This window comes from Hemitrygon akajei, chromosome 3, assembly GCF_048418815.1.
Source record: "Hemitrygon akajei chromosome 3, sHemAka1.3, whole genome shotgun sequence".
NCBI classification, from domain to species: Eukaryota; Metazoa; Chordata; class Chondrichthyes; order Myliobatiformes; family Dasyatidae; genus Hemitrygon; species Hemitrygon akajei.
In genome coordinates, this window is record NC_133126.1 from 191,784,873 (window position 1) to 191,810,095 (window position 25,223).

The 25,223-nt window shown below is 43.7% G+C and overlaps 1 protein-coding gene across 1 annotated transcript in view; it reads left to right on the forward strand.

Moving 5' to 3' along the window:
* Positions 1 to 25,223, forward strand: part of LOC140725762 (rho guanine nucleotide exchange factor 26-like) — a 202,796-nt gene that overhangs the window by 111,770 nt on the left and 65,803 nt on the right. Inside the window, exons 7-8 of the mRNA XM_073041639.1 lie at positions 20,326 to 20,478; positions 22,150 to 22,279. Of these exons, the coding sequence (XP_072897740.1) occupies positions 20,326 to 20,478; positions 22,150 to 22,279 (283 nt within the window). The remainder of the gene's footprint in view (positions 1 to 20,325; positions 20,479 to 22,149; positions 22,280 to 25,223) is intronic.

Genomic DNA, 25,223 nt, shown 5'->3' on the forward strand with positions numbered 1-25,223 from the left:
CCCGCAAGTGTCACCTCACAATCTGGTGCCAAAGGGCCTGAGTGTTAGGGACAGGTTGGACAGGCTAAGTCTTTGTACCTTAGGAGGTAGGAGAATGAGAGGCGACCTTAAACAGGTTATAGAAGTTGTGAGTGGCAGAGATAAGGTAACAGTCTTTTTCCCCAGAGTAGTAGAGCTAAAAACTAGGGGGCATAGATTTAGGATGAGAGGGGAGAAGTTTAAAAGGGTCCTGAAGGGCGGTGAGAATATGGAACGAGCTGCCAGAGCACGTGGTCAATGCAGATATAATAGTATCATTTTAAACAGCACTTTGATTGGTAGCTGCAGTCACCATCGCCAACAGTGAGGCTGATCAACATCTCCACCCACTGACCCATCCTACCACCACTACTTTATCATTTCCTGTCAGTCACCTTGTATACTGAGTGTCACTTTATGTGTGTGTGTGTGTGTATACACACGCACACACACACAGAGGTGTAAAATCTTTCTTTTGTATTTATATTCATTGTGATTTTTATTTTTATTATTGTGTTCTTTATTTTATTGTGTTTTCTTTTTGTGCTGCATTAGATCTGGACCTTTACACTTGTGTACGGTAATTGACATGAAACAATTTTGGATCTTGAAATAAGGGCAGGGCTATAAGGGACATGGGTAGAACACTGGAAATTGGGATGGGCCAGCTGGGTGTCATGGTCAGTATGGATTCATTGGGCCGCAGGGTCTATATCCATCATGTATTTCTGTATGATCATGGATGAATGATTTTTATGTCTCCCACTGTGCTGCTGCAAACAACAAATTTCATGACATGTGCTCACTGGCCACTTAGTGAAGTACCTCCTGTACCTAATAAAGTGGCCACTGAGTGTACATTCTTGGTCTTCAGCTGCTGTGGCCCGTCCACTTCAGGGTTTGATGTTGTGCATTCAGAGATGCTCTTCTGCACACCACTGTCGTGCCCTGTGGTTATTTGAGTTACTGTCACCTTCCTGTCTGTCAGCTTCAACCAGTCTGGCCATTCTCCTCTGCCCTCACTCATCAACAAAGTAATTTTCACCACAGATCTGCTGTTGATTATATTTTTTTGTTTGTTTTATACTATTCTCTATAAACTCTAGAGACTATTGTGTGCAAAAGTCCCAGGAGATCAGCATTTCTGAGATACTCAAACCACCCCATCTGGCACCAATACTCATTCCACAATTAAAGCCACTTAGTTCACATTTCTTCCCCATTCTTATGTTTGGTCTGAACAACAATTGAACCTCTTGACTCTGTCTGCATGCTTTTATGCATTGAGTTGCTACCACACGATTGGCTGATTAGATACTTACTTTAATGAGCAAATGTTCAGGTGTACCTAATAATGTGGCCGCCGAGCTTATATCAGTGATAATACAGTTCTGATTTGTCATCTCCATTTTAAAGCATTCTTTTGTTCTCATTTGTTTGATTTAAATTTATTAAAAATTGCATTCCTCAGCAGCGGTATCGCTATAGACTTTTCTATAATCATTAACGTGATGTAGAATTCACTTTGTAGCTTTTGACCTTTCACTTCGTTATCTCTCCCAGTAATAGTCTGCAAATAAACTCAAAGGCTCTTGTCATTGTTGTCTCTCAGATAAGCTTCAGACTGTGATTCCAGAGTAACACATACAAAACTCTGGAGGAACTCAGACTGTGATTCTGTGTCTCATTCCTGGTCAACTGTTTCCAACTCTGAAAGCAGTAGTTGAACAGAATCATAGCTGATTTATGAAAGGAAAATCAGGATAGATTAATGTTCAGGAATCCTGCTAGGTTGTGCCTCATTGAAAAACTCTCCAGGGAATCGCTGGATGTGGTCTACATGCATGTTACCTCCTGCGCCTTGAATTATATGTCATTAACTTTTTATAGTATAATATTGTGGTTTATGTGTTGCGTGATGTATGTTGTGTGGGTGCATTGTGGTCTGGAGGAATGTTTGTCGTACCATCAGATGAAACGAAACCTGAATTTGTACAGGTATTTGGACCTTTTAGCTGGCTGTCGACAAAATCCAGGATAGGTGGTAAACAATGTTAGTGCACACGCAACTAAGGGTAGCGTACAGATACGGATTGAGAACAAAAAAGTGGACAGAAATACTGAGAGTCCTTGTCAGGTTAGCAGACTGTGGCTGGCAGGCCATTCGGCCCATTGATTCTGCTCCACCATTCCATCATGGCTGATTGATTTTCCCTCTCAACTCTATTCTCCTGCCTTCTCCCCATAATCTGTGACTCCCTTACTAATCAAGAACCTGTCAACCTCCGATAAGACCATGAGACATTGGAGCAGAATTCGGCCTTCGGGCCCAAAGTGAAAACAAGTGCCCCGTGAAGAAGAGAGAACTTCCTGCCTTCTGTCAAGCTTTGTGCATCTGCCCTAATGTGACTTGTCATTTTATTGTGTTAAAGGTAGAAGGAAAATTGCTGTTGTTGATGTAACAGTTTGTTCTCTAATCAAGGCAGCCTGACCCAAGGACTAAAACAGCAGGGTTACTGCACAACATTCATAACACTGCAAACTACTGTGTACACGTAGGGCAGATGGGAGAGCCCAATTAAAGAGGCGGTGCACCTTTAAAAGGGACAGGGCAGAGTTCTCATCCCTGCGGGAAAATTAAAATGAGTTTATTATACTTTGATTATGTTCAAATGCCTCAGGAAAGTGGGAATGTAGCACTGTATAACTATGTTATAAAAGCTTAATATCAACATTTTTAATCAGATTGGGTGAAACAGCTCAGGGGATTCCAGCACCAGATCAAAAGACTGAGCGGCTCATGTGATTAAAATTGTGGGAATTACTGGCACCGTGTCTGAGTTATTTCAATAGTAACTCAACTAATGAGCTAATAAACTGGGGAAGTGAGTTCAGATCCAAAATGGCTGAGATTAAGGAAGCTAGAATTAACAGTGATGATGATTGTTCGGTTTACTGGCAGAATTACTGAGGGTGGTGGATCTGTGGAATTCGTTGCTACGGGCTGCTGTGGAGACCATGTCATTGGGTACATTTAAGGCAGAGGTTGATAGATTCTTGATAGTCAGGTCATGATAGGATACAGGCAGGAGATTGGGCCTGAGAGAGAAAATGGATCAGCCATGATGAAATGGTGGAGCAGACTAGATGGGCCAAATGGCCTAATTTCTCCTATATTTTATGGTGTAATGGTCTAATGTAACAAAGTGCTGGAAATGTTCAGCAAGTTGGGCAGTGTCTGTGGGATGTGAATCAGTGTTAATGTTATCAGTCTTATCAGTCAATTGTGTACACGGGTACCTCAGTCCCTTTGATCTCAGCATCTCCCATTCTCTCACCGTTCGAAAAAGAGTCCCACCATTTAGTATTGGGTAACCTCACACACTTGTGCATTATGTGTATTGGCAGAGTGGTCTGTTGAAGGATCTTAACCTTACAATGGTGACACTTTTTGCAAAAACAGACAGAATAATCAAAGACCAGATCAACACTGGACGTTCTCTTCCACTGGGCAGATGATACTAAAGCCTGAAAGCTCTTAACACCACGCTCAAGGACAGCATCTATGAACAGTGCTCTTGTACGATAAGATGGCCTCTTGGCTGCTCAATCTACCTCGTTATGATCCTATCTCTGACATACCCTGATACTTACTTCCAATCACTTTAAAATTATGCTCCCTGGTATTTACCATTTCTGCTCCAGGACGCTCGGCCTCACAATCTACCTGGTTATGATTTTACACTACGTTGTTTACCTGCACTCCACCTTTCTGTCGGTAGATTTTACACTTTATTCTGTGTTGTTATTGTTTTCCCTTGTTCTACCCCAATGCACTGTGCATGATGTGATCTGTATGAACAGCATGCACAGCCAGCTTTTCACTCTATCAATAATAAACCATTACCAATACCAGAAGGAGGAAGCCGGCTGCTCAGGCAGCATCTGTGGAGGAAGAGAGACGGTTGACGTTTCAGGTCAGGGCCCTTTACCAGGACTGAATCTCGTTGACCGCGTTCTTCCGAAGGCCATCTTATCGTACAAGAGCACTGTTCATAGATGCTGTCCTTGAGCGTGATGTTAAGAGCTTTCGGGTTTTAGTATTTTTATATGCACTGTAATGTTCTTTCTGGAGAAAGGGCACCGACCTCAAATATTAACTGACTGCCTCTCTGCAGATGCTGCTTGACTTGCTGAGGTGTTTCCAGCATTCTCCGGTTTTATTTATTTTATGTGTGTTGTTCAGGATTTCCAGCGTCTGCAGACTCTCTTGTGGTTATACTATATATCCTTTGCTACCGATAGTTGTGTCCTAAAAGCAGAAATGAACATGATAAGCAAGTTGTACCTAATGCTGGGTTGCACAATGTCCCATGTTACTATTTAACTCAGTTTGCAAAAATTCTTCAATACAAAGTCGATGAGTGAGAAGGAAGTCCTGGGGTTTTGGGGATAGAAATTGCATGTAGTAATACTAGTTAGACATGGCAGGAAACAGCTGGAAGTTATCAATAGCCACACTGCCGTTGACAGATGTGGCCAGCTGTGCATTCCTGCCCTCTCCGGTCATCCCATTCCCTACCCCCAGCTCACCGCTCCTTCATAACACACGTAGCATTTGATAATTCCGACACTGCAGGAGTAGGACTCAATGGACACAGTGTGGTCACCCCCCCTGAGCAGACTGGCAGAATGCCTCATCACCAGGCACCAAGACCTTGCCTAGCCAGCGGTGAGAGGGTCCCTCGCAGTCAGATTCTTCCTGCATGCTCGGAGCCTCCTCACTCCCACTGTACCCTGCCCACAGGATGACTATAATGGGGACGAGATGGTCCCTCAGCTCTTTGTTGTGGGCTGTAGATTTGCGAAGAGGGTGTGGAGAAACATGCGAGGGTCTGTGTCACAGTTCATCACTAGCAGCTTTGTGGCAGAGGACTCGCTGATCTACAGGCTGTTCCCAGGGACACGAACACACACACACACACACACACACACACACACACACACACACACACACACACACACACACACACACACACACACACACACACACACACACACACACACACACACACACACACACACACACACACACACACACACACACACACACACACACACACACACACACACACACACACACACTTACTTGCTGGCCAATCATCAACTCGGTGAAAGACCCCCTTTGATCTGCCCGAAACTTGTTGGTCTGCCAATGCATACAGGAGGAATGAAATGCCAGCTGGCACATTCCAGACTGCAGGAGTATGTGCTGAGGGACGCACTGAAGTGTGGGCGAGCTGCTACAGGGGCTTCGTAGTGAAGGTCCAGAGTATAGGTTCTTTAACTGGAGAGGGAGGAGCTGGGTTGGGTGTGGAAACCCCGCAATTATTGTAGCTGTGTACCACCCCAGAGGACTACATGAGCAGCAACAATTTAAGGTTTGAAGGAATGTAATAGAACACATTGACTGTGAATATAAGATTGAGAGGGTATTGTGTGGAGCTAGAACGACGATGGAGCTGGAGGATTAAGCATTTTTACTGAGACGCGTTAGCCACAGTAAATGCTGTGCAACTTACAGTGCGTGAGCAACAAACCGGATTCGCCAAAATGGAAATATGCATGCTTGAAAGCCCGCACAAAACGAGAGTGCCTTTTGCGTGTAAGAAGCCCAATCAATTCACTATGTGATCAATCAGCCTCATGTGCACTTGACTTCAGCTGTCCTGATGAAGGGTCTCAGCCTCTTTGTTCCTCTCTATAGCTGCTGCCTGACCTACTGAGTTCCTCCAGAATTTTGTGTGTGGTACTCTGGATTTCCATCATCTGCAGAATCTCTTGTGTCTACATAATTAACTTCCTGAACTTCATAGCCTTGTGTTGCACAATCTTTTCTCTTCACTGTCTTGTATAATTTACTTTAAATATAAATTCTGTGTGTTGTCAGAACCTATGTGCCTGTGGTGTTGTTCCAAGCAACTTTTTCATTGTACCTCGACTTCGCTGAACTTGTACACGAGGCAAACTTGACATGAATTTATTCATCTTCGACAGTGGAATAATTTAGCATTAATATCCTTATCTAGTTACACTTGGATTGAGATATTGATTGTACATGTCGGGATATTTACACAGGGTAGGAATTCCCTCAACAAAACACATCAGTGAACCAGATAGGTCTTAAAAACTGAGTAGTTTTAAAAAAATTCTGTGTTTATAAGACCGTAAATCATAGGAGCAGAATTAAGCCATTTGGCCTATTGACTCTGCTCCGCTATTAGACATTATTTTTCTCTCTGATCCCAATTCTTCTGCCTTCTTGCAACCTTTGATACCTTTACTAATCAAGAACCTGTCAAACTCTGCTTTCAAGTTACTTGGCCTCCATTGCAATTAGTGGCAATGATTCATCACTTATCACTCTGTGTAGAAAACCTTTTTCTGACACCCCTCTATATTTTCCTGTACTTGCCTTAAAAATATACCTTGTTATTAGCCACCAACACTCTGTGAAAAAGTCTCTGGCAGTCAATGTCTCTTAGCGTCTAGTACACCTTCATCATTCACCTCTCATTCTCCTTCACTCGACTCACTAAACCTCTCCTCGTAGGACAGGCTCTCTAATCCAAGCAGCATCCTGGTAAATCTCCCTAAAATTTCCACATCCTTCCTATAATGAGGTGACCAGAACTTAACGCAATACTCAGCCTGTGGCCTAACCAGAGTTTTAGTGAGCAAAAATGCCTTGTTTATGAGCGAGGTCAGAGGAGGGTGGCCAGACAGGTTCAAGCTGATAGGAAGGCAACAAATTAATAAAATATAAGTCACAGGCAAGTTAATAAAATATAAATCAAATGCATGTAATGTGCAGTTAAACGGTAATCAATGGACAGTACATGATACAGTCAGCCCTCCTTATCTGCGGGGGATTGGTTCTGGGACCTCTCGCGGATACCAAAATTCGTGGATGCTCAAGTCCATTATTCAACCTGTCTGAATCTGGTGGACCTTAGGACCCAGCGGAACCCCAGACCTTATTTAACCTGCGTCAATGCGGTGGACATTAGGACCCGGTGCCAGAGCTCTGAATGCGCAGTGTTTCTGTTCACGAAAATAATTATGATCATGATTGAAAATAAAGTGGAAATAATAAAACGATCGGAAAGAGGTGAAATGCCATCGGTCATTGGAAAAGCTTTAGGCTAGGTCGGTCAACGATCGGAACAATTTTAAAGGATAAAGTGAGAAAGGCTTTGCCCTGATGAAAGCTACAATTATTACTAAGCAACGCAGTGGTTTAATTATTAGGTTTTGGGGTTTTGAGTTTTTGATCCTCCACATCAACCCGGCACGGTGGAGAGCGCACTAGGGAATGAACTGTCCTGAGTCCCGAGAACTTTGGTTCCTGAGCCCGGCGCTGAAACATATGTTCTTAAGTGTTTTATATGCTTAGAAAGGTAAAATATATACTATATACTAAGACAAATGTTTGACTAACTGACGCTAAATAATACCGGATGTACCTGTTCCGACTTACTTAGTAAGAGAACTTCCAATTTTTTTTCGATTCCGATGCACGATAACCCACGCACATCCTCCCGTATACTTTAAATCATCTCTAGATTACTTATAATACCTAATACAATGTAAATGCTATGTAAAATGGTTGTTATGCTGCATTGCTTAGGGAATAATGACAAGAAAAAAAAAGTCTGTACATACTCGAACAACAAGTGCTGGAAGAGCACTTCCGGTTTTCGCGATTCGCGGTTGGTTGAATTCGCGCATGCGGAATCCGCGGATAAGGAGGGCCGACTGTACAATAAACAGGTCACCGTCCCGGTGATGAGACATCAGTGGTGGCAGATTATTCTTTAGTTTCACAGCCTGATGGAAGAAGCTGTACCCAGTTCTTCATAGTTCCTCACTTGTTGAAGTAGCAAAATCATTTTGTGTTCACTGCCGTCCATTTCTGGCATTTCCAAGCCTGAATGTCTGAAACCACAGTAAAAAAGCAGTTCTGAATTTTCTAACTGCATTTTGAACACAAACATACACAACTGACGCTGTTTAAGACCTGTTTGCTCTAAGTACACTGTAGGAACTAATGGCCACTGAGTGCAAGTGACTGATGCTGGTTAGAAACTGTTCAGTAACAGTCCCCTGTCCCAATTACATAGCCTTGTGACCCAAATAAACAAAGGGAATCCCGGCTGTTTTCCTGATTAATTTTTGTTCTGTAAGAGTTGTCCCAAGTAAGCAGTTGCCCCAATTAACCGGTGGCCCAATTAACCAAAATCTAATGTACAGTTCTCTTGATTTTCTTTTTGTGTTTGCATGATTTCTGGTCTTTAGTACATTGGTTGTTTGTCTTCAGTTGTGCTTCTTGTATTTATTGTAAATATTACAAATAATGAATTTCAGGATTGTATATAGTGACATTTATATACTTCGATAATAATTTTCTTTGAACTTTGGGGACAACCTGTACTCTGAAAAGCAACATAGCTGCAGACGCCAGAATTCTGAAATAAACGTTGCAAATTGGTGGAAACTCTCAGCAGATCAGGGAGCGCCTATGGAGAGAGAAACCGACAATTTTTCAACCCCACCCATAATGCATAGTGCTTTCAGTTCATTGAGTCTGCTCTGCTTACTTCCCCCTCTGAAACCCATTCTCCTGCCTTCTCCCCATTACCTTGATGCCCTTACTAATCAAGAACCCATCAACCTCTGCTTTAAATATACTCAATGACTTGGCCTTCACAGCCATCTGTGGCAATGAAGTCCACAGATGCACCACCCTCTGGCTATAGAAATCTCCCCTCCTATCTGTTCTAAAGGCATATTCCTCTTCACTGTGGCTGTGCACTCTGGCCCTACACTCCCCCACTATAGAAAACATCCTCCTCACATCCACTCTATCTAGGCTTTTCAATATTCGATATGTTTCAATGAGATTCCCCCCTTCATTCTTCTCAACTCCAGCAAGTACAGGTCCAAAGTCATCAAACACTTTTCATATTTTAACTCTTATGTTCCTGGGATCCTTCTTGTGAACCCTTTCAACTCTTCTGCACCCTCTCCAGTGCCAGAACAGCTTTTCTTAGATAAGGGACTCAAAAGCTGCTCACAATACTCCATGCGATCTGACCAACGCCTTATAAAGCCTCAGCATTACACCCTGCTTTTGTATTCTAGTCCTCTCGAAATGAATGCTAACATTGCATCTGCCTTCCTTACCACCGACTCAATCTGCAAGTTAACCTTTACAGAATCTTGGACGAGGGCTGCCAAGTCCCTTTGCACCTCTGAATTTTGAATTTTTTTCCCATTTAGAAAATAGGCCATATCGTTATTCCTTCTACCAAAGTGCATGGCCATGCACTTCCCTAGACATTATTCCATCTGTTACTTCATTGCCCATTCCCCAATCTGTTTTAAGTCCTTCTGCAGACTCCCTGCTTCCTCAATACTACCTGCCCCTCCACCTATGTTTGTATCTCCCCTCCTTCATCCAGTCTTCATGGGCTATCGGGATGTGGAGATGCAAGTTTGAACGGGCTTGTCAAGCTGTTTACTCCTGAATTGATTTTCTGTATGATTTATTGTACTGCGAACACCGTGCTCTCCCTGTCACTGTCAGGATTCTCACTTGTTTCACGAGAGGACGATTGTCCCCAGAGAGGTCGGCGGCAGCCTCTCAGAAAGAGTTTGGGCATTTAGTGCAGTCTCTCAACAATGCATGTACTGTCCTCTGCAGAATCCAGGCATATACATTCCAGTCAGGCATTGATACTGCAGTAGAATATGTGTCTTGTCCGCCGGTCAAGAGGGCTGAATGATGCATTCACTGGCTCTTTCAGTAATGAAGAGCGATCAGTATTGTCTTTGCCCAGAGAAGGGGTACCACACATATATCAGAAACACTGGACAGAGGCAGCATTAATCTTCATGCTTAAATATCACAGAGTATATTCAGTCTCAGAGCCAGTTATGATCACAGAAGCAGCCAACATAATTAAGGACCCCCTCCTACTCCGGACATTCTCTCTTCTGCCCTCTTCCGTTGAGCAGAAGGTACAAATGCTCATGAACACGTACCATCAGGCTCAAGGACAGCTTCTGTTCTGGTGTTATAAGACACTTGACAAATCTCAAGGTTGTATATTGTATGCATACTTCGATAATAAATGTAGTTTGAACTTTGAATTGGCTCCTTATACAATAAAGATCTGATCTCCCAATCTGCCTCCACAGGACCCTTATGATTTATTGTCTGCCTTCACTAGACTTTCTCGGCAACTGCATTCTCTCTGAAACCCCCCTGGTTTCCTTGGCTGTATATGTCTAAGGAATACACACTGCAGTCCTGCCAAACCCGTGAGATTGAGGCGGCTCTCCCACCGCAAACCCCGGTCTGTGTGGATACCGTGTAATTTGCTACCCTGTTCCAACTCAATGCCAAGAGATAATAGCACACTGCATTACGACTAAAGGAATTATATTTATGGATCTTAATTGAAAGAGAGGGTTAGTAAACAAGAGAAAGAAAAAAAACATTAGAATCAAATAGTCAAGTTGGAGCTCAACTCTTCCAAAGGTCATACTCACCGATCCTCAGTAGACCTTGGCACCTTGCTGCATTGAATCACAGTCCCCCACCGGGTCGAACCCTATGACTGGTTCTCTCCAGCATCTTATTTCTTTGTCTGCCGGTGAACAGAAGACTAAGTCTCACACCGGTGGTGTCAGGCACGCAACACAAGAACCCGCTCCCCTGATGGGATGGCTCACATTCCAAAGCACCTGTTATCCCTAACCATAACCCAAACACTGCTTCTACAGAAAGAGCATTACATTAGCCGTGAGATTTTTCCCAGGGTGGGCCCTTCATGTATGTACATGAAGCTTATACAGTACCGCTTATTTTTGTAGTTGTCATGGCAATGAAGAACAACAGCCCATAGATATGCACTGGTATAAACTGCTCCTGTGCCCTCGCTAAGCACATTTTACTTTCACCAAATTCCTACCAACTCTCCCCAATTTCTGCTGCTCCCTGAGTGATTATGGGCAATTCTCAGTGATCACCCAACTTACCTGTGTTTATTTAGCTGGCTGCATACTCTGGGTATATTTACAGTTTGGGTGGTGAGGTGGAGATACTTCTCTACTAAGATGGTCCTTCCCTCTGCTAACCTGCAGGCCACACTTGGGCAAGGTGCAACACCTGCTTAGCCACAACCCTTCCAAATCAAGGTCACATGAACCCATGGTGCATGTCACAAGTTATGCAACCACTGACGCCAGGCAGACAATCCCTGAAGAGTGTTGATAATGGCTGGGGTCACCTGACTTGTAAAGACACGGCCCAGCAGAAGGCAACAGCAAAACCACTTCTGTAGAAATATTTTCCCAGAGCAGTCATGGACATAGTAAGACCATGATCACTACGTCATACGACACGGTGGTCTACCAGCCTACACGTCTTTGGGATGTAGGGAGGAAAGGAGGAAACATTGGGTGCCACAGTAGCATTGTGGTTAGCACACCACCATTACAGCTCGGGGCGACAGAGTGTAGAATGCAATTCTGACAGCATCTGTAAGAAGTTTGTATGTCCTTCGCATGATCACTTGGGTTTCCTGTGCATGCTCCTGGCTTCCTCCTGTGGTTCAACGACGTACTGGTTAGTAGGTCAATTGGTCATTGTAAATTGCCCTGTGAATAGACTACTGTTAACTAGGTGGGTTGCTGGGTGGCATAGCTCATTGGACCAGAAGTGCCTGCCCACGCAGTTTCTCTAAATAAATAAATAAATAAAACTGATCACTGTAAGGAATCCCAGTCGGTCATAGGGGGAACGGGAAAACTCCACCGGGACAGCACCGGTGGTCAGGATTGGACCCGTGTCTCTGGAGGTGAGAGGTGGCGCCCCCTACTGCTGAGCTACTCAGGAGGTCCAGGAATGCGCAGTACTGCAGGTCAGGTATAACCTTAATTTGCCCTCTCACAGGCAGACACGTGAAATAGCCACTCAGACTCGGGAGAAGTTCTGACCCACAAGGAGTTAATCCTGCAACCAAAGCGCCTTGTGAGCGGCATTGGCCCTTTGCCAAGTTCACAAGTGCTCTGTTGTAGCAAACCTTTCAGCAACGTAACAGGTGGCTGCTGCAGGCGGGATTCCAGCACAGAATCAACCTGCACTTTGCACCAGAAGTCCGATGCTGCCTCACACAGGAACATTGACTGAAAGGGTGCACTGTGGGAAAGGAATGACTCACATCTTACGTTGACACAAACACAAGAGACCCTGCAGATGCTGGCAATCCAGAGCAGCACACACAAAACGCTGGAGGAACTCAGCAGGTCAGGCAGCATCTACAGAAAATAAATCAACTGTTGACACTTTGGGCTGGGAGCCTTCATCGGGTCTGGAATAAAAAAGTGGGGGGAGGGGAAAGAGGACAAGCTAGAAGATGATAGGTGAAGCCAGATGGGTGGGAAAGGCATTTTAAGTTGACAACAGGCTCAAAGCACACATTCCCAGTAGAGAGATATATGACCCTTCACACTGACAGTTTTGAATCACAATCATTGTCTCCCTCCTTCAGAATTAAATTCCTTTCCATGGAAATTCCCAACACTATTAAACTGGTGCCAGCCGTCGTGGCCGGAAGGAGAACAGTCCCAGCCTTTCCCGTCTCTGTGAGATATACATTCCGTGGCCACTTTATTAGGTACAGGATAGCCTAATTCTGCTCCTGTATCTTATGAGTTAACTAATAAAGAAGTCACTGAGTGTACAGTAACATATATTAGAAATTTGCTGTGATGGGTTGGCATTTCATGCAACAAAAATTCAACAATTATAAAGAATAATGATATAAAATCAAGTTAGAAGTATGGACATAGGTTAAAATGTGCATAACTACTTAAATATTGGCATGTATTTACAATGCAAACAGCATTATCAAAAGTGGTTTACCGCACTGCATTCACTGAGGTAACTGGCAGAGTGGGGTGGTGGGGGGAGCTAACTAGATTGGTTATTCAGATTAACTGCTTGGGGCAAGAAACTTTTTAGATAGGGTGATCTTTTTGTTTTAATACCCTTTCATTCCAAACATACTCGTGACTCTATCAAAAAACCTCTCGTTCACCAGTATCATAACTGCTTCCATCTCGGCCCCTGGCAGTCCATTTCAGATATCCACCTCTCTTTGTATAAAATACTTGCCCCACACATCCTCTTGAAAGCTTAACCTCTCACCTTAAATGCAAGTCAGCCAGTATTATAAATTGGGTTAGTGACTTTTGTCATATGCACCTGTTACTGTGTGTGTAATGTATGAAAACATATGCATGATGATGTAGGGGTACAAATTAATAGGTTCCTTAAGTTGTTACAGCTGTGAGTGTTAGTGGGGATAAGCTCCCACTAACTATTAAATGCTCCAAATAGCATGCGTCTCAAATAGCCTCTGTCCAGCTCTTGGCCTTCACACGTGCCTGGTGTGGCAGCAGCACATTGCAATACATAATAAAAGCACTGTAAATTATATAAATTATTAAAACCACTATAACTTGTATAACTCCTGCACGCATTGGTATTCTCCATCTTCCTGTACGTATGTGAGACATGGACTCTCACAGCAGAGCTACAGAGGAAGATACAGGCATTGGAAATGAGACGCTATTGCAACATCTTGGGCATCTCCTACTTGGACCACATCACAAACGAGCAGGTCCGCAGGACCATTCAGCTCCACGTTGGTCCCCATGAAGACCTTCTCACAACGGTGAAGAAAAGAAAGCTGAAATGGTACGGCCACGTAACAAGATCCAGTGGCCATGCAGAGACCATTCTACAGGGAACTGTGGAGGGGAAAAGAGGGGCAGGCAAATCAAGGAAAAGATGGACGGACAATATTAAAGAATGGACAGGGAAAACACTTGCAGTGACCCAGGCCCTGGCACACAACCGTGACAAAGCTTGTCGTGACAGTGCCCCGATGACTCCACCAGGAGTTAAGGGTGCAAGAAGAAGAAGAACTTGTATAATTAAATTAAATAATGAGTGCAAAAAGAGAGCAAAATAATAGTGAGGTAGTGTTCATGGGTTCATTGTCCATTCAGAAATCTGATGGCGGAGGGGAGGAAGCTGTTCTAAAACACTGAGTGTGTGTCTTCAGGCTCCTGTACCTCCCCTTTAATGGTAGCAATGAGAAGACGCCAGGTCCAGATGATAGGAGTCCTTAATGATGGATGTTGTCTTTTTGAGGCATCACCTTTTGAAGGTGTCTGGATGCTGGGGAGGCCAGTGCCCACGATGAAGGTGGCTGAGTTTGCAACCCTCCGCAGTTTTTTTCCCAATCCTGTGCAGTGCAGCCTCCAAATGAGAGAGTGATGCAGCCAGTCAGAATGCTCGCCACACTACATCTGTGACTTCCCAATTCTCCTCAAGCTCCCAATGAAGTACAGCTGGCAGTGAGCCTTCTTTGTAATGCCATCACTCGTTGTGCCAAGGATAGATCGTCTGAGATGTTGCTGACACCCGGGAGCTTGAAGCTGCTCACCCTTTCAGTGCTGTCCCCCGACGAGAGTTTTCTAAACCTCACTCAGCGGATTGAGTAGCATCAGTGGAAGGAAAGAAATTTTTGACGTTGAAACCCTGCTTCGAAACCTTGCAGGTCCTAAGGATTTTATTGGGGATTGTATCCTACAATAAGTAGTGGATACAGCCCAGTCCATCACGAGTAAAACCCTCCCCACCATTACGCTCAAGGACCCCCACCACGCAGGATGTGTTCTCTTCTCTCTGTTGCCATTGGGAAGAAGGTACAGGAGACTCAGGCCTCACACCACCAGGTTCAGGAACAGTTAATACCCCTCAAAGGGGATAACTTCACCCAACTTCACTTGCCCCATCATTGATATGTTCACACAACCAATGGACTCACTTTCAAGCACTCTTCACCTCATGTTCTTGATGATTATTGCCTATTTATTTATTGATTATTATTTCTTTCTTTTTCGATTTGCAAAGTTTGTGGTCTTCTGCACACTGGTTGAATGCCCTAGTTGGGTGGTCTTTCATTGATTCTGTATTAGTTACTATTCTGTAGATTTGTTGAGTATGCCCACAAGAAAATGAATCTCAGGATTGTTTATGGTGACATATGAGGGGTGATTGATAAGTTTGTGGCCTAAGGTAGAAGGAGTCAATTTTCGAAAACCTAGCACATTTATTTTTCAACATGGTCCCCTCCTACATTTACACACTTAGTCGTGGAGCATATGGATCTTGGACCTCCAGAAAGTGTCCACAGATGGGTGATTGATATGTTGTGCCCTAAGGTAGAAGGAGATGAGTTATACAGCTCTCATTACATGCACATGCAGCTCAACTCTTTGATTATGTAGGAAGTTTGAAATTAATAACTCATCGGGGTGATTGATAAATTCGTGGCCTAAGGTAGATGGAGATGAGTTATTAACTTCAAACTTTCTGCATTATCACTCAAAGAGTTGAACTGCATGTGCATGTAACGAGAGCTGTATAACTTATCTCCTTCTACCTTAGGCCACAACTTATCAATCACCCGTCTGTGGACACTTTCTGGAGGTCCAAGATCCATATGCTCCATTACCGCTGGACTAAGTGTGTAAATGTAGGAGGGGGCTATGTTCAAAAATAAATGTGCTAGGTTTTCAAAAATTGACTCCTTCTACCTCAGGCCACAAACTTATCAATCACCCCTCCTGTATGTACTTTGATAATGACATTTACTTTGAACTTTGATTACATTGGGTGTGAAAGTTAAAATAGAATAATTATGTGACTACATCACAGTTCTTTTGTTTTGGAGCGGTGGATGTTTTCCACAATGCCGAGGAAGTGCTGAGAGTCCCAATTATTACAAGCATGTTCCAAGGGTTACCTTGTTAGCGTTACAATGAAACACATCACCTCAGAGGCAACTGATGTCTTGTTTTGACAGTTGGTTTAGTGGGTGGGGGGGAGAGGAGGGTGGGTGTGCTGTGGGTAGGGAATGTAAATCATATCACAGGAACAATGAAAAGTGTTGTGTAAGATAAACACAAGAAATTCTGCAGATGCTAGAAATCCAAAGCAACTCACACAAAATGCTGGAAGAACTCAGCAGGTTAGGCAGATTCTATAGAAATTGATAGATAGTCAATGGCTTGGGCTGAGTCCCTTCTTCAGGACTGAGAAAAAAGGGGGAAACTGCAAGAATAAAAAGGTGGGGGCACGGGAAGGAGGCTAGGTGGGAGGTGGTAGGTGAAGCCAGGTAGGTGGAAAGGTCAAGGGCTGGAGAGGAAGGAGAGGAGAGTGCACCGTAGAAGAAAGGCAAGGAGGAGGGGATGCAGTAGGAAGTAGTAGCCAGGTGAGAAGAGTTAGAAGGTCAGAGTGGGGGGGGGGGGGGGGGGGTCGTGCATGGCCTCGTCCTCAGACCTGAAGAAGGGTCTTGTCCTGAAATGTCGACTGTCTGTTCATTTCCATAGATGCTGCCTGACCTGCTGAGATCCTGCAGCATTTTATGACTGTTGCTTGAGAGAGCTGCTGTTATATTCTTTCAATCATAACGCACCAAGGAAGCCTGTTTATGGTCATAAGCCCAAGTACATGTAATGCAAATACAGGTGTAATACAAAGCCTGCTTACTGCAGTATCATAGGCACATAACATCGGAGGATTAGCATTCACAAAGAAAACATAAGCAGAAATTATACAGAATTTTAACTCAAATAGAACAAAAACACAAGAGATTCTGCAGGAGCTGGAAATCCAGAGCAACACACACAAAACGGCCTCCGCATTAAGCAGGGTGCCGACCATTTTAATTCCTGTCCCCATTCCATTCTGATCTGCTGGTACATTTCCTCCTCTATTGTCGTGATGCAGCCACTCTCAGCGTGGAGGAGGAACACATTATATTTTGTCTGGGTAGACCGCAAACTGATGACATGGACATTGATTTCTGTAACTCCTGATAATTTTCATCCACCCCCTTCCCTCTTTTCCCATCCCCATTCTGGCTCCTCTCTTAACTCTTCGCTTCTCCTCACCTGTCTGTCAACTCTCCTTGCTGCCCCTCCTCCTTGAATTAAAATGAAAGGGTTGATAATTTCTAAAGGGGGAGAAAATACAAAAAAAACTGAGGTGCAAAAGGATGTGGGAGCCCTTGGTGCAGGATCCCCTAAAGGCTAATTTGCTGGTTGAGTCTGTAGTGATGATGGCAAATACAATGTTAGCATTCATTTCAAGAGGACTGGAATATAAAAGTAAGGATGTAATGTTGAGACTTTATGAAGCACTTGGTGTATTGTGAGCAGATTTGGGCCCCTTGTCTTAGAAAGGATATGCTGAAACTGGAGAGGGTTCAAAAGAGGTTCATGAAAATGATTCCAGGATTAAACTGCTTGTCCCATGAAGAGCATTTGATGCTCTGGGTCTATATTCAGTAGAATTCAGAAGAATGAGGGCTGACCTCATTGAAACCTATTAAATGGTGTAAGTCATTGATAGAGTGGATGTAAAGAGGATGTTTCCTATGGTGGGAGAATGTAAGACCAGAGGACACAGCCTCAGAATAGACAGGTGTCCTTTTATAACAGAGATGAGGAGGAATTTCTTTAGCCAGAGAGTGGTGAATCTGTGGAATTCTTTGCCACAGGCAGCTGTGAAGGCTAAGTCATTATGTATATTTAGGGCAGAGTTTGATAGATCCTTGATTGGTCAGGGATATGAAGGAATATGGGAGAAGGCAGGAGACTGGGGCTGAGTGGGAAATTGGATCAGCCATGACGGAATGGCGGAGCAGACACGATGGGCCAATTGGCCTATTTCTGCTCCTATAGCTTATGGTCTTATGGTGTTTATAATTGCATCAATTGTTGGACCCAGGATAGAGCTTCAGAGAAGTTGACACCCAGGTGTTTGAAACTGCTCATCTTTTCCACTGCGGATCCCTCGATGAATAGTGTCATTGGCAAATTTACTGATGGTGTTTGAGCTGTGCCAGCCACACAGTTGTGGTTGTAGAGAGAAGAGAACAGTGGCCTAATGCTAACAATCTGCCTTTGTAATTTGGGAGGAAACAGAGCACCTGGTCGAAATCCACACAGTCACAGACAAAGTGTACAAACTCCTTACAGACAGCGGTGGGGATTGAACCCTGATCGCCTGGTCTGTAAAGCATTGCATTAACTGCTGCACCAGCGTGCTGCCCAGACATACCAGAACAGGTCCAAAAGTTAGGGAGACATAAGCAATAGCAGATACTGGAATGGGAAGCAATAAACAATTTGCTTGAGAAACTCTGCTAGTCAGGAGGGGATAGTGAGGGTCCTTCTTGATGAATGCTGCTTTCTTCTGGCAGTGCTCCATGTCAATGTGCTCCATCGTGGCGGTGGAGGGAGCTTTATCTGTGATGGACTGGATTGCATCTGGCATTTTCCTTAGACTTTTCCATTCCTGGTCATTAAAACAATAAGTCTAAATCAAGTTGAAAGCCTATCGACTGGACGTGAAGTGGACGTTTCCATTAATGGGAGGGTCTAGGACCAGAAGACACAGCCTTAGAATAGAAGACATCCCTTCAGAACAGAGATGAGGAGGATTTTCTTTAGCCAGAGGCTGGTGAATGTGTGGAATTCATTGCCACAGATATCTGTAGAGGCCAAATCATTGGGTATATTTAAAGTAGATTTTGAAAGGTTAATTAGTCGGGGTGTCAGAGGTTATGGGGAGAAAGAAAGAGAATGGGGTTGAAAGCGATAACAAATCAGCCATGATGGAATGGTGGAGCAGACTCGATGGGCTGATGGTTTAAAACTGCCAATGAGAATTGTGATTAAATAATAGATGCAGTGAGGCCAGTGTGGATCCACAGGGAGAGAATCAGTTAATGTTTCAAGTCAGTGGTTCCAACAACGTGGGTTCAAAAGCCAACAGCCTCAAATATTCACTCGGTTGCTGTCCCTACTGGCAACACTTGGCCTGCTACTGCTGTGCTTTATTTTACTATATCTAGCACTGATAACATTCAGTTTTACATTAGTGAGCTGTCCGTGCTCCAGTCTCTTCCCTCACGGAAACATTACTCAACTGTTGAGACATAATCCTCCTTTCTGTGGGAGCACTTGGCTCAAGTGGCAGCTCTTCTCTTTCTCTTGGACTTCCATGAAAACAATGCCTTTCACTTGGAATCGGATCATGTTATGTTCCACAACCATCTCTTGGGTATGATTAATACATCTTCGTATGACTGGAATGTGTTCCAAAGAGGGTGTAGTCTACCTTGATCAACAGGGACAGCCGACAGCTGAAAATAACTGCATATTCCTAGCCCATCTCTCTGTCAGTCTATTTCTCTTTTGTTTTCATTCTGTTATTCCATTTTCTGTTTCTCTTTCTATTTCTCTTACTATTCTATTTAGAGTTGTAGACCAACACAGCACCTAAACAGGCCCTTAGGCCCATTTATTCTGTGCTGAACTATTAATCAGCCTCGTCCTATCAACCCACACTGGGACCTTAGTCCTCCATACCTCTCCATCCATGTACCTATCCAAATTTCTTTTAAATATTGAAGTCAAACCAGCATCCACCACTTCCACTGGCAGCTGGTTCCACACTCTCACCACCCTCTGAGTGAAAAAGACCCCCCTCATGTTCCCCTTAAACATGTCACCTTTCACCCTTAACCCTTGACCTCTAGTTCAGGTCTCACCAACCTCAGTTGAAAAGGCCTTATTGCGTTTATGCTGCAGTAATTTACTGCTCATAATTTTGTATGCTTTGTATTCCTGTATCAAACATCACCAGGGAATAAGTTCCTCACTTATTCAACTTTTTCTTATAACTCACGTCCCCAAGTCCAGACAATATCCCTGTAAACATTCCCTGCATTCTTTCAATCTTATTGACGTCTTTCCTGTAGGTGGTTGACCAGAAATGCACACAATACTCCAAATTAGGCCTCACCAACGTTTTATAAAACTTAATTTCTATTTCTACGCTCCGTGGCCACTTTATTAAGTACCTCCTGTATCCAGTGGGAGTTCAGTCCCTGTTCTGTCCATTGTACCAAAGTCCTGTAACGTTATTAGTAAATCAATAATCCAGCAGTTGTCTCATTGAGATTGATCACGGGGGAGGGAAAATTTGAGGGCTCTGATTGAATAGGGTCCAACTGGGAGATAAACAGGGAGAAACGACTGCTCACTGAGGTGTGGAAAGTCATTGAATACTCTCGGTTGTGTCTCTGACAGGTTCTTCAAGGAGCTTGAGGCCAGGCATCAGCAGGACGCGGTGATTTCTGACATCAGTGACATCGTGGAGAAGCACGCTGTTTCCACCTTCGAACCCTATGTGACATACTGCTCAAACGAAGTTTATCAGCAGCGGACACTTCAGAAGCTCCTGTGAGTGTGTGATGGTGCTGGCCGAGAGTTACTTATTGTATCATATTTCCTTATGCAGGAGAGAGAGGGAGAGACCATTCCTTATACAGCAGCTAACTCAAAAGGATTGTTTGGACTTTGTAAACCTGCTGCTCATTTGATTTTGCTGCATATAGCATGGTGCTGCTGGCAATCTTACAATGAATATGCTTTAACAACTGTCTGTCATTGAATGTGAGCCATTCTGTAAAGAGGGTGTGAAAGGCTCTGCTGGAATGCATTGCTCATCATTTCTCCCCCCCCCCCCCCCCCCCCCCCCCCACCCACCTTCTCCTGTTTTTTCCCATTCCCCATTCTGGAATCACTCTTACTCCTCTCCTCATCTGCCCATTACCTCCTTGTCGGTACATGACTTCCTCCACTACCATAATGAGGCCATTCTCAGCTTGGAGGAGCAAGACCATCATACCATAAGATATAGGAACAGAATTAGGCCATTCTGCCCATCACGTCCACTCTGTAATTTCGTCACGGCTGATCTATTTTCCCTCTCAGCCCCAGTTTCTTGCCTTCTCCCTGTATCCCTTCACGCCCTGACAAATCAAGAATCTATTGACCTCTGCTGTAAACATACCCAATGATTTGGCCTCCACAGCTGCCTGTGGCAACAAATTCCACAGATTTACCACACTCTGGCTAAAGTAATTTCTCCTCATCTCCATTCTAAATGGGGAATCAATACTGGAATAATTTTTGTGAACCTCCTTTGAACCCTCTCCAATGTCAGCACATCCTTTCATTGATAAGGTGCCTTAAACTCCTCACAATACCTGAAGTGAGGCCTCAGTAGTGCTTTATAAAGCCTCATGTTCAATTGGGCAGCCTCCAGTCTGATCTTTTATGTTGGGCATGATCTGCTCGGATTGTAAGCAAGACTATATCTCAGTATAAAAGTATAAAGTACAATGATCTTTCTAATCATCTGGTAATTTTCCCCCTCCCCTTCCTTCTTTTCCCATTCCCCACTCTGGCACCCCTTTTATTCCTTCTGTTTTCACCTGCCCATCACCTCTCTCTGGTTCGTTCCCCATTCCCTTTCACTCAAAATCCACTCTCCTATCAGATTTTTTTTTCTTTTTCAGCCCTTTATTTCCTTCCTGCTATCACCTCCCAGCTTCTCACCTCATCCTCCCACTCCCACCCACCCACCCACCTTCTCACTCACCTGGTCTCACCAATCACCTGGCAGTCTGTACTCCTTCCATTCCCCCACCTTTTTATTTTGGATTCTGCCCCCTTCCTTTCTATACCGATGAAGGGTCTTGGCCCGAAACATGGACTGTTTATTCCTCTCCGTAGTCACTGCCTGACCTGCTGAGTTCCTCCAGCATTTTGTGTGGGTGTTACTCTGGATTTCAACCATCTGCAGAATCTCTTCTGTTCATATTAGCAGCCTTGGTTGTGATGTAGGCTAATACCTAAAGAGTGTGGCTCAGCAGATGGTATATGATGCAAATGAGCCTAGAATGACACATGAAGCCAAAGCCCAACAGGAAAATAAATAGTGATTTTTTTTGTAAATTTAAATTGGCAGGAAAGTTCTAATCTGAAACTTAGTTTCTTGCTGATGCTATGAAGTTCACCATCTGTTCACCTCTTGGTTGTCACCGCTTTCTTGCTTTGCACCAACAGAAATACAAATCCTAACTTCAAAGAGATCCTGATGAAGATTGAAGCCCAGCCCGAGTGCCGGAACCTGCCCATGATCTCGTTCCTCATTCTGCCGATGCAACGGGTCACTCGATTACCTCTCCTGATGGATGTAAGAAATGCATCAACTATTCCCTTCATGAACTGGGGGAGGGAGCGAGTCTACAGCAAGACATATAATTTCATTTAAAAGTGGGCGCCATGGTAGCATTGGAGTTAGCGCGACCCTATTACACCTCGGGGGCCTTTCGGAGCTCCGAGTTCAGGTCCAGCACTCTCTGTAAGGAGTTTGTACATTTTGCCCATGAACCACTTGGGTTTCTGCCAGCTGCTCCGGTTTCTTCCCTCAGTCCACAGATGTACCTGTTTGTTAGTTAATTGGTCATTGGAAATTGTCCTGTCATTAGGCTGGTGTTAAATGGGTTGGTAGCTGGGTGGAGCACCTCATTGGGACTGAAAGTCTGTTCCACGATATAGCTCTAAAAAGCAGACAGACAGACGTACTTTATTGATCCCGAGGGAAATTGGCTTTCGTTACAGCTGCACCAACCAAGAATAGTGAAGAAATATAGCAATATAAAACCATAAATGATTAAATAATTAAATTGATTAATTAAACAGGTGGGTTGCTGGGTGGAGCACCTCAATGGGCCGGAAGGGTCTGTTCCATGATGTAGCTCTAAATAATTAGATTAAATTAATTAATTAAATAGGTGGGTTGCTGGGTGGTACAGCTCATTGGGCTGGAAGGGTCTGTTCTGTGCTGTATCTGTAAGTAAATAAATTAAAATCCAGTTAACATATATTTTGAGCAGCTTTGAGCCCCATATCTGTGAACGGATGTGCTGGCATTAGAGATGGTTCTCAGGAGGTTTACGAGAATGAAGGGGTTAATGAATGAGGAGTGTCTGATAATTCTAGGCCTGTACTTGCTGGAGTTTAGAAGAATGGGGAGGGATCTCATTAAAAACTACTGAGCAGTGAAAAGGCTAGAAAGAGTGGACGTGGAAAGGATTTTTCTAACGGTGGGAAATTCTAGCGCCAGAGGACACAGCCTCAGATTACGAGGACATCCTTTTAGAACAGAGGTGAGGAGTCATTCCTTTAGTCAGGGTGGTGAATCTGGGGAATTCATTGCCACAGATGGCTGTGGAAGCCTAGTCACTAGGGGTTTATTTAAAGCAGAGTTTGATAGGTTTATGCTTAGGAAATGTATCAAAGATTACAGAGAGAATGCAAGAGAATGGAGTTGAGAGTGAAAATAAATCAACCATGGTCAAATGATGGAGCATTATCAATGGGCCAAGTGGCCTAACTCCACTTATATATCTTATGGTCGTATGAATTCTACACTGTAATTGTCTTTCAGAAGGGCCATGTGCCCCACTAATGCTTCAGATTTAATTTCCAGTATGTATCAGCTTTGGTATTGGTTTATTATTGTCACATGTACTGAGATATAGTCTTGCTTACAATCCAAGCAGATCATGCCCAACACAATGACATCAAGGAAGTTGTTTGATCTCTGTTTAATTTCTGAACCTTAGGATTCTTCTGGGAGTCAAAGATGTTGACTGGTTTTAATTCCAAGACTTCAGTTTATTTTAGAGTACAAACAAACATACAAATAATAGTAAAAAATAAAGAGCTGGGAAATGATGCTAAGCGATGTAACAAAAAATGGCACTTCTGAAAAATTTATCATTTTTATAGGTAAGAGAAATTCCTTAGAGATAAATTAGTTAATAGGCTACATAATTAAAACAATTACATCACATGGGTAATGTGCGAATACTTAGCCAATGAAAAATAAGTCGGGTTATAAACCGTTAGTTTAGCTGCTATACCACTTTCTGCCAGTGAGTGTGAAAAATACATGAGTTTGTTTAAAAAGTACAAATCTTATAAAAAGTATTATTTAAAACAGACAATGGAAACAATGCATGATGTAGTGTTCAAGTGCAATCAGGGAAATAAAATGATAGGGCCGTCACAATATAGGGCATGACGTATGTGAGGCATTAAAGACTAAACCGGAGGAACTCATCGGGTCGAGCATTGTCTGTGGGAGGAAAGGAATTGTCATACTTTTGGGTTGAATGTCTCCATCAGGGCCATCAGATGCTGCCTGATCCACTGAGTTCCTCCAGCAGATTGTTTCTTGCTCTGGATTGCAGCATCCACCTCTTGTGTTTCCATGTGTGGGGTACTTACTTCCCTTGAATTTGGTTTACTAAGGTTAAGAGCCAATGGCCTTCAGTACATGAGGAATTACATCCTGACCCAACATAGAACATTTCAGCACAGTACTTCCCCTTTGGCCCACAATGTTGTGCTGAATTTTTAACCCACTACAAGATTAATCTAACCCTTCCTTCCATATAGCCCTCCATTTTTCTGTCATCCATGTCCCTTTCTAAGAGTTTCTTAAATGCCCCTAATGTATCTGCCTCAAACTGCGCACCCTCCACTCTCTGTGTCAAAAAAAAACTTAACCCTGACACCTCCTCTACACCTTCCTCCAGTCACCTTAAACTTATGCCCCCTCATATTCGCCACTTCCACCCTGGGAAAAAGTCTTTGGCTATCCACTCTATCAAGTTGTCTCTCATTCCTGTTCGCTACAAAGAGAAAAGCCCTAGTTCACTCAACCTATTCATAAGACATGCTGTCTAGTCCAGGCAGCATGCTGGTAAATCTTCTCTGCACCCTCTCTAAAGCTCCAACAGACAAGGCAGAGGCAGCACCCCATTGGACTCCATGAGTGAACTTGATTAGATTTCAGAACATCGAGACTGTTCTGTGATAAAGAACTGCCTGGATGCTGAAAAACCATTTAAGTGAAGACGTAGCCCCTTAAATATTTCACCTTTTATTCTAAGTCTGTGACCTCTAGTTCTGGTCTCACCCAATGCCTGCTCACATTCGCCCCTCATAATTTTGTATAGCTCCCCTCATTTTCCTGTGGCCCAGGGGATAAAGTCCTACCTATTCTACTTCTTGTTGCAACTCAGGTTCTCAAGTCCCAACAATGTTTGTGTGTGTTTTGCAATAAA